This window comes from Salvelinus namaycush, chromosome 18 (assembly GCF_016432855.1).
Source record: "Salvelinus namaycush isolate Seneca chromosome 18, SaNama_1.0, whole genome shotgun sequence".
Lineage (NCBI taxonomy): Eukaryota > Metazoa > Chordata > Actinopteri > Salmoniformes > Salmonidae > Salvelinus > Salvelinus namaycush.
In genome coordinates, this window is record NC_052324.1 from 28,759,179 (window position 1) to 28,768,266 (window position 9,088).

At 42.8% G+C, this 9,088-nt stretch overlaps 1 protein-coding gene across 1 annotated transcript; it reads left to right on the forward strand.

Moving 5' to 3' along the window:
- The first annotated feature begins 539 nt into the window (after positions 1-539).
- plk2b (polo-like kinase 2b (Drosophila)) lies at positions 540-6,019 on the forward strand. Its single transcript, XM_039013633.1, has 13 exons — positions 540-789; positions 952-1,059; positions 1,181-1,297; positions 1,527-1,656; positions 1,842-2,025; positions 2,149-2,347; positions 2,529-2,676; positions 2,912-3,009; positions 3,194-3,407; positions 3,613-3,772; positions 4,087-4,216; positions 4,511-4,621; positions 4,946-6,019. Exons 1-13 carry the CDS (start codon positions 598-600, stop codon positions 5,135-5,137), a joined length of 1,983 nt encoding a protein of 660 aa, XP_038869561.1. The 5' UTR covers positions 540-597; the 3' UTR covers positions 5,138-6,019.
- The last annotated feature ends 3,069 nt before the right edge of the window (positions 6,020-9,088 follow it).

The following is a 9,088-nucleotide window of genomic DNA, read 5'->3' on the forward strand; positions in this document are numbered from 1 at the left end:
TAAATAAATAAACTTCTGCATTGCTTGCTGTTTGGGGTTTTAGGCTGGGTTTCTGTATAGCACTTGTGACATCGGCTGATGTAAAAAGGGTAATATAAATACATTTGATTGATTGATTGATTGATTGATTAATACTGTACATACAGAACACATGATTTAACCATTTGGTTTTCATCACTGATTCACCCAACTATCAGATTCGATTAGTTGTTATCAAGATTTTGCTTGTGCTTGATATAAGTGTGGTATATAAACACCTTAACACTGAGTATATGGTGTTGATGATGATGTAATGGTAATGATGAAGATTATAATGATGATGATTATTAATATTTAGCATTGCAAGATTGGGTAAATATTTTTCATTTTATCCAAGCCTTTTCCTTTATCGTAAGCATATAAACACCAGTCATTGACATGCCAGTCCTGACTGTGAGGGAGCTCTACCGGACCTCTAGAGTGACGTCGTAGAGCCAGCCAGACAAAGGGGCGGGGGCCTACGATATCATTCTGGCTAGTCAATGAGACCAGGCTGCATATAAACCCAAGCACTCTTGACTGCATTCAGAGTACGAGCAACGAAGTCATCACCTCGCTATGGAATTACTGAGGAATATCTCTCAACAGCCGACGAATAGCAACAGGATGTACGAGCCCAACCAACCCGGTTCCTGTGAACTGCGGAGAAAGAGAACTGAGGACCACGGTCATGCACCTGCAGAGATGTCGAAGATTATCACGGATCCTGCCACCGGGAAATGTTACTGCCGTGGGAAAGTTCTGGGAAAGGTAGCCATCAGTGAATTACAGAAACACGCAAATTACGCAAAGATAAACTGTTCTTTATAACTGTCTACTTTGGGAATAGTACACTGTTATTCCAAAGCATGGACACTTTAAAGGAACCTGGTAAATATGCTTATCAATATGATTGTGTTATTTTATTTTCAGGGAGGTTTCGCCAAGTGCTATGAGATGACCGACCTGTCCACGAGTAAAGTTTATGCAGCGAAAATTATTCCCCACACGCGCGTCTCCAAACCGCACCAACGGGAAAAGGTAAGAGCGCGCACCACTATTCATCATGTATTATAATGTCTATATAGATTGAAACTGAATGTCCAGGACTTTTGGTTAATTAATTGCTTTTAATAATCACTATGATATATCTTCTCCATAGATTGATAGGGAAATCGAGCTACACAGAGTTCTCCACCATAAACACATCGTGCACTTTTACCATCATTTCGAGGATAAAGATAACATCTACATCCTCCTGGAATACTGCAGTAGAAGAGTGAGTGTTAACTGCTACACTTGAATACTAAGCCTTTATTACTGAACTGGACTGAGAAATTCCTGCATACAGTAGCAGCACCTCAAAACTACAGCCCTTACTGGGCAGCAGACATAAAATGGGGAAACAAAAAATAATACCATCTCTGGCTAATGTGAAAGAGATGTTCTTATTTTCCATAGACTGCCTTGACTGATCTAATATTTATTCCCATGTTATCTTTGTACAGTCTTTGGCACATATCCTGAAGGCACGCAAAGTGCTCACAGAGCCTGAAGTGCGATACTACCTCCGTCAGATCGTCTCAGGGCTGAAGTACCTGCATGAACAAGATATCCTACACAGAGACCTCAAACTTGGTAAGCATCTATGGCAAGAGACACAATAGAAGCCAGAGTCGTTATCATTCAATTGGCTTTGCCAAGCACTGTGCAGAGGGATTCAAACCTGCAACCTTCACCTGTCAATCTGTAAACCAACCAATTTATGTTATTGATGACTCAGTAAATGGTATAATATTTGTAATCTTCTTCTCCCCTCCTAGGTAACTTCTTTGTGAGTGAGTCGATGGAGCTGAAGGTGGGAGACTTTGGGCTGGCTGCCAAGCTAGAGCCTGCTGGTAACAGGAGGAAGACCATCTGTGGGACACCCAACTACCTGTCCCCTGAGGTGCTCAACAAGCAGGGCCACGGCTGTGAATCAGACGTCTGGGCCCTGGGTTGTGTCATGTGAGTACATTCTATTTTATTTAGAGTTTTTTGTCAATAGACGGCTCTGTAAAATTCCATTCCATATGTAAATACACTGTTATGACAACCAGTCACCAACTAAATCTCCCCTCCGTTCTCCAGGTACACCATGCTCCTGGGCAGACCCCCGTTCGAGACCACCAATCTGAAGGAGACGTACAGGTGTATCCGGGAGGCGCGTTACTCCCTGCCCTCCTCCCTGTCGCCCCAGGCCAAACAGCTCATCTCCAGCCTCCTGGCCAAGGCCCCGGAGGACCGACCTCACCTGGACCACATACTGCGCCATGATTTCTTCTCACAGGTGAGTTAGCGAGCCCTCACTCAGCCTCTCTCTCTTGCTCTCTCTGTACCGTATGGAGCATGAGACTGCAAATCACATTTTGTTTTAACATTCTGTTTCCTACTTATGATATGATTATTCGTCTATCTGCACTTTTTCATTCTCCTAACATCTCGCTCTCCCCCTCTCTCCGTCCTTCCAGGGTTTTGTGCCAGAGCGTCTTCCTGCTAGTTGCTGCCACTCCGCTCCAGAGTTCCACGTCTCCAGCCCTGCCAAGAGCTTCTTCAAGAAGGCTGCGGCTGCCCTCTTCGGCGGGAAGAGAGACAAGGTCAAATACTACGAGACTCTGAGTGAGTATATCAATCATTCTCCTCATAAGACAGCCTTAGCCAATGTCACCAATTATTAAATCAGTTCAAATGTGATAATTAACAAGTGGTGATTAAAGCTGTGGTGTCGTAAATCCACTGATGTATCATGAGCGTTTTTGGCATATTTACTATCTAATCACACATCTGGTATGAATGAGAGGCTGCAGAGTGAGGCCATCCAGAATATTTGCTGACTGTGTGTTGTCTCTGGTAGATAAACTCACCAAAGAGGAAGAGGAGATCTACAAGCTTCGACATGACCTGAAGAAGACGGTTATCAGCCAGCAGCAGCAGAGCAAACAGATGACTGAGGTGAGAAGCTCATCACTCTCTATTTGACCATGATAGTCATGATGAAATCAAATAGAAAGTGAAGTTAGGGGAGTAGTGAAAAGTCAGATTATGGAAAAGCAATTCTATGAGGAAATACAGAATCATGATAAAGGAAAGTGTGAGGCCATGTTATTTAACCCATCCCTCTTTCTCCTCACCTCAGGATGGAAGGCCACCGTCACCATCTAATGGGAGGCCTGTCGCCCCGGCAACAGAGGGCCTGCCCCCGACGACGCGAGACACCATCCGGCTTATTGTCAGGGGCAGTCTGGGTAGCTGCAGCAGCAGTAGCGAATGTCTTGAGGACAGCACCACTGGCAGTGTGGCTGAGACAATCACCAGCGTTCTCAGAGGATGCCTGGAAAACATGCCCAAAGGTAAGCCTAATGCACTTATATTCCTGGAGATGAGACATGATTTTGTTGATATAAGGCAGGTACAATGTAATTATACTGTAGTACTTACTACCATGTAAAGAAATGATTCCAACATCAATGTAACTTAATATGATAAAGTGGGACTCCCTTTGTTATTGCATATGGTTGAATTGTGTTTTAATCACAACTACCTTTCTGTCTCTAGCGGATGACATCCCCAAAGGGACAGAGTGCAGTAACCTGCAGTGGGTCACTAAGTGGGTGGACTACTCCAACAAGTATGGCTTTGGCTACCAGCTCTCAGACCACATAGTGGGCGTTCTGTTCAACAACGGGACACACATGAGCCTCCTCGCAGACAAGAAGTGCGTACTCTGTTCTCTTTATTACACAACACATCACTCATACCTTAGTTGGAGATTGTTTAGGCTCTATGGGTTTTAACATTCAGCTGTCAAATTGAACATCAAAGTGCTTGATGGGTGTAAATAAACAGAAGTGGAAAGTATTGCCGGCTTCAGATGTAAAAGTCAACAAAAAGTAAGCGACAGAGAAGGTCTTTTTGATGTCATACTGATAAATACATCTGTTTGGCATGCATCTTGTCCTTCAGAAACCTGCAAGTGTTTATTTTGGTTGCTAACCCTCTTTTCCCTCTGTCTCTTCTCTCTATCTGTAGGACTGTCCACTACTATGCCGAGTTGGGTCAGTGCTCTGTGTTCTCCACATCTGACGTGCCTGAGCACTTTGTAGGTCAGGTGACCGTCCTCAAGTACTTTGCCCACTACATGGAAGAGAACCTGATGGATGTAAGTCTAGCCTCTAGCCTCTCCTCTCATCCTCTATTCCTCTTTTCCTTTCCTGATGATCCTATCTTTGACAATCTCTCTATTCTATCTATCCTCTCAGTAATTTCTTCCTACTGTTACCATTTCCCCCAAAAATCCTCCTTTCCTATCCTCCACTCCACTCTCCTTTCCTGCCCCCTCTCCTTTCCTGTACTGCTCTCTCCCTCTGTCGTCTTTTTTCTCCTCCTCCTCTTTCCTTTTTCCTAGTCTTCTCTCAGTCTAATGAGTAAACCTGTTCCTGTGTTTGCTGTGTAGGGTGGAGACCTGGTGAGCCAGCCAGACACGCACATGCCCAGACTCTACCTGCTGCAGTGGCTCAAGTCTGACCGTGCCCTCATGATGCTCTTCAACGACGGCACGTTTCAGGTAAACGCACACATCATCACAGCCAAAATATTACTCTCAACCAAGAAACACATGACACAGTGCAGCTATGGTAAATCCACAGAACACTTAATGTAAATGCATAACACATACATCAGCTAAATATTCAAATCAGTTATTGTCTTCTATAGACTCATAGATATATTTTCAGATAAGAACCCAAATGTACTTATTCCACATTTCAGGCACACTGTTCATCAGTTTCCCAGGGGGGTCAAATATGAGACAATCTACAGTAATGTTGGTATTATGCTATTTGTTGTATTTTCAGTACTTTATTAAACCATATATATCTTTCTCTAACAGGTCAACTTCTACCACGACCACACCAAGATCATCCTGTGCACCCAGAGGGAGGAGTACATGCTGACATACATCAACGAGGAGCGTGTGTCCTCCACCTTCAGACTGAGCTCCCTGCTCACCTCCGGCTGCCCCGCAGACCTGCGCCAACGCATGGAGTACTCACTCAACATGCTGCTGCAGCGCTGCAACTGAACCAGGAAGCAGCACCACGCGGGGAACCGTTTATACAGCCGGACAGACATCAACATGCTACTGCAGCGCTGAAACTGAACCAGGTAGCAGCGGCAGGTGGTGGGACAGTGAATGGGGTCGGACCTGTGTAAAGCAATGGACTACTGATTGGTAACCTTTGCCAATCTATCAGCAGAGGTGCAGCTGAATCTGGATGGAGAGGCTCTGGAAAGGACAGTGTATTGAGCACAAGGACTTTGAACAGAAAAGGGCTGATGTGTATGTTGATAATCGGAGGATAAGATGATTTGATGTTATGTTATGATGAGGGGATGGAGGTACGAATGTGAAAACCATCTGTTTTTGAGGAAGAGTGTGGAAGTGAAGAGGACAGTAACACTGGGCTGGACCCACATAAAACTGTTATGTTATTGTTATTTTTCTAATGAAAGTAGAACCATAAGGGCTGATGTATGCTTCAAACCTGATCCTGGGGCCTCCCCTGGGAGCACGTTTTGTTTTTTTGTCCTAGCACTACACAGCTGATTCAAATAACCAATTCATCATCAAGCTTTGATTATTTGAATCAGCTGTGTAATGCTAGGGCAAAAAACAAAGTGGCCCCAGGACCGAGTTTGGGACACCCTACACTAGAGGACTGTAATGTACACAGCACTTCTGCAGAGGGAGGGGAGGCTGTGTGTGGGGAGAAACACTAGCTAACTTCAAACTGTGATTCATTCTCTGTGAGGACAGATGGACATGGCTGTTTTACTGTGAAGGAGGGGGAGAATGATGTTGATCATACAAGAAGAGCCATTACACTGTTAGACATTGGAAAAAAATAACTTATTGTGTACAAAAGTGAAGTATTTAATAAATATACAACTTTTTCAAAAAATATGTTCTGTGATATGACTGCATTATTGGGGTTTGCACATATCAAATGGTCTGTCTTCATTTCAAGCGTTTATGGTTGAATTGTGTTTTAAAGATTGCTATGAAATGGTTGCTATTCTTAGAGATACAAAAAACTACCTGTCTTAGTGAAACTCTCCCCAGGTGTAAAACGTTTCCCGGGTGTTTTGATAAAGAACTTTGAAATACTGACAGAATGAATTCCACAAAGCCTCAGGCAATACATTATACTTTAAACTCACTTGCATTTACATTCCTACAGTTACATTTTTACTAGTTTCCCATCATGTTACCAGTTTCCAGCGCATTCACATGTCAGGGAACAGAGGAGGGATGTGAGGGTCTGTTAAAGCACTTTGGTGAATTGAGGAAGCTTGACAATGATTCAGAGTGCAGCATTGGTCACATTGACATTGGAGCTGGAAAATAACACAATACTTCTATTTCCTCACCGGAAATAGCTGATTGAATTGGTTGTTGTGAGGGTGGATGGTAAAGGTATATGAAGGTAAGGGTGGATGAGTGTAATGCTTGAGAATATATTGAATTTATACTTTCAGATTGTCCATTCTTTTGCTTTCTCAATTGATAGCCGTTCAAAGTTGCTTTGTAAGGACAACCCCCCTTTTACAAAAACTCCCACTGTACCTAACATCATCACTACACTTTAGACTTATGAGTTACCACACCCAGTCTCAGGGATGTTACCTCTGGAAATTATTTTGGTCTCTACTGAGTTAGGTAAATCAGGTTTTAGTTTTCTTGCACCTTATTTGTGGAACAATCTTCCAAATGTTCTTAAATGTGATGTTTTAGTGCCTCTAGGGCAATTCAGAAAGCTGATTGAGTGTCACGTTCCTGACCTGTTTTCTGTTATTTTTGTATGTGTTTAGTTGGTCAGGGCGTGAGTTGGGGTGGGCATTCTATGTTTTGTGTTTCTATGTTTAGGTTAGTGGTAATTAGCCTTATATGGTTCTCAATCAGGGACAGGTGTTTGACGTTTCCTCTGATTGAGAACCATATAAAGGTAGGCTGTTCACACTGTTTGTTTGTGGGTGATTGTCTTCCGTGTCTGTGTCTGTGCACCACACGGGACTGTTTCGTTTGTTCGTTTGTGTCGTCTGTACCAGTTCATGCGTTCTTCGTGTATATGTAAGTTCGTTTGTTCAGGTCTGTTTGACTTCGTTTATTATTTTGTAAATTCTCAAGTGTGTTTAGTTTTCGTCTTGTTTAATAAATATTCATGTATCACAACGCTGCGTTTTGGTCCAATCCCTACTCCTCCTCTTCGTCTGAAGAGGAGGAGGACAGCCGTTACATTGAGGACCTTATTACTGATAAATGAGTTTGTTTTTTTATGACTGTTTTTCTTTCTGCTTGCATGTTGTATTTATATTTTGATATGTGTATATTCTGTCATTTCTGTAATTCAGGGCTCATCTGTAAAAGAGACCTTGGTGTCACTATGACTCCCTGATAAAATAATGGTTAAATTAATTCATAAAAATAAATGTAGTAAAATTATGCCACGGTTATTATTGCATCAGTGCTTGATGTTCCTGTTTGACTATTTAAGATCATCTTTCCCATAGAGATCCTATTGAATTACTCATTTGTAATTGTATGATATTTGCTTTCACCTTGTTTGACTTCGTATCCATAGAAACAGGTAGAGCTCGATCAAGAATTCTATTTCTATGGGAAAGACTTTGGTTACGTAAGAGAGAGAGACATACAGTCCTAGTGACAGCCTGGTCCTTGACGTGGTTCTCCTCGTCAGCCTGCCTCTGACCTCAGCTCTGCCTGTCTATTCATCTTCCCATTCTGTTCTGACGAGGCCTGTCCCTAGCTCACCCTCCATTTTCAATTCACAGATGTTCAGCATTGCATAGCATAGAATTGATGATAATGATAACGTAATAATAGCGTTTACTGAGATAGTGTTTTAACATTGAGCTGGATTACATTTCCCACCACTTATTTATTCCCTTCCTGAAAAATTACTTGTCTGTTGTTGACAGGTTCTGTTATTAACAGCAGAGCCTGAGAGCGTCAGTGAACCATGAGGTATTCAGAGCTGAAAGTGGAGTGTCTTTAAAATGGTTGCCTTGTCAGCCAAGGCACTGAATCCTGTGTGTGCGTGTGCGTGTTAAGAGAACATATGTATACAGCTAACCTCAATTACTGTACATGATGAGTCATCTGCAGTGGCCGAATATCTTTGCCCCTCTAGGCATTATGTAAAGACAGGGTAAACATGTATTATCTTGGATATCCATCTTGAATGACTGTCTTTTTAAAATTTACCCCATTTTTCTCCCCAATTTTGTGATATCCAATTACTAGTTACAATCTTGTCTCATCGCTGCAACTCTCCAATGGGCTTGGGAGAGGCGCCAAGCTGCACTGTTTCTTAACACACTGCTCGCTTAACCCGGAAGCCAGCCGGGTTAAGCGTGTCGGAGGATCAAACCTCAGGCTGTAGAGGCACCTCAGCACTGCAATGTGTCACTCGGGATGCTTGAGTGACTGTCTTAAATGTAAATTATACATGCTCCTCATACATAAACACGAACACACAACGAGACAAGGCAGGAAGTACAAGAGGAAGGAACAGGAATTATTTATGACACTTCCAGGTCTCAGTTCATGTGGTTTGACATCGACAGCCTCTGGAGTCGGTGGTTCCTTCGGTCAGAGTCACACAAATAAACTCCAAACGCTGACATCAAATGATGTGATGCATGCCATGTACGCCAAGACCAATATACCCCCTCTTCTCCACATCCAAACACATTTCAGGAGGTCGAACATCCTGCAGAAAAGGAATAGTACGTTGGATAGAATGCATGATTGCATGATACCACCTCAATGGTTGGCACAGATCTAGGATCCGTTGAGCGGCTTTCCATCCTAATCTCAACAATTAGAGGGTAAAATAACAAACTGACCATAGATCAGTTTCTAGAGATAACTTAATCCGTTGCACAATCTTAGAGGATTTCTTAAGCTACATTAATAATTTACAGCAGCCTAGCTCATTTAAAAATCCAC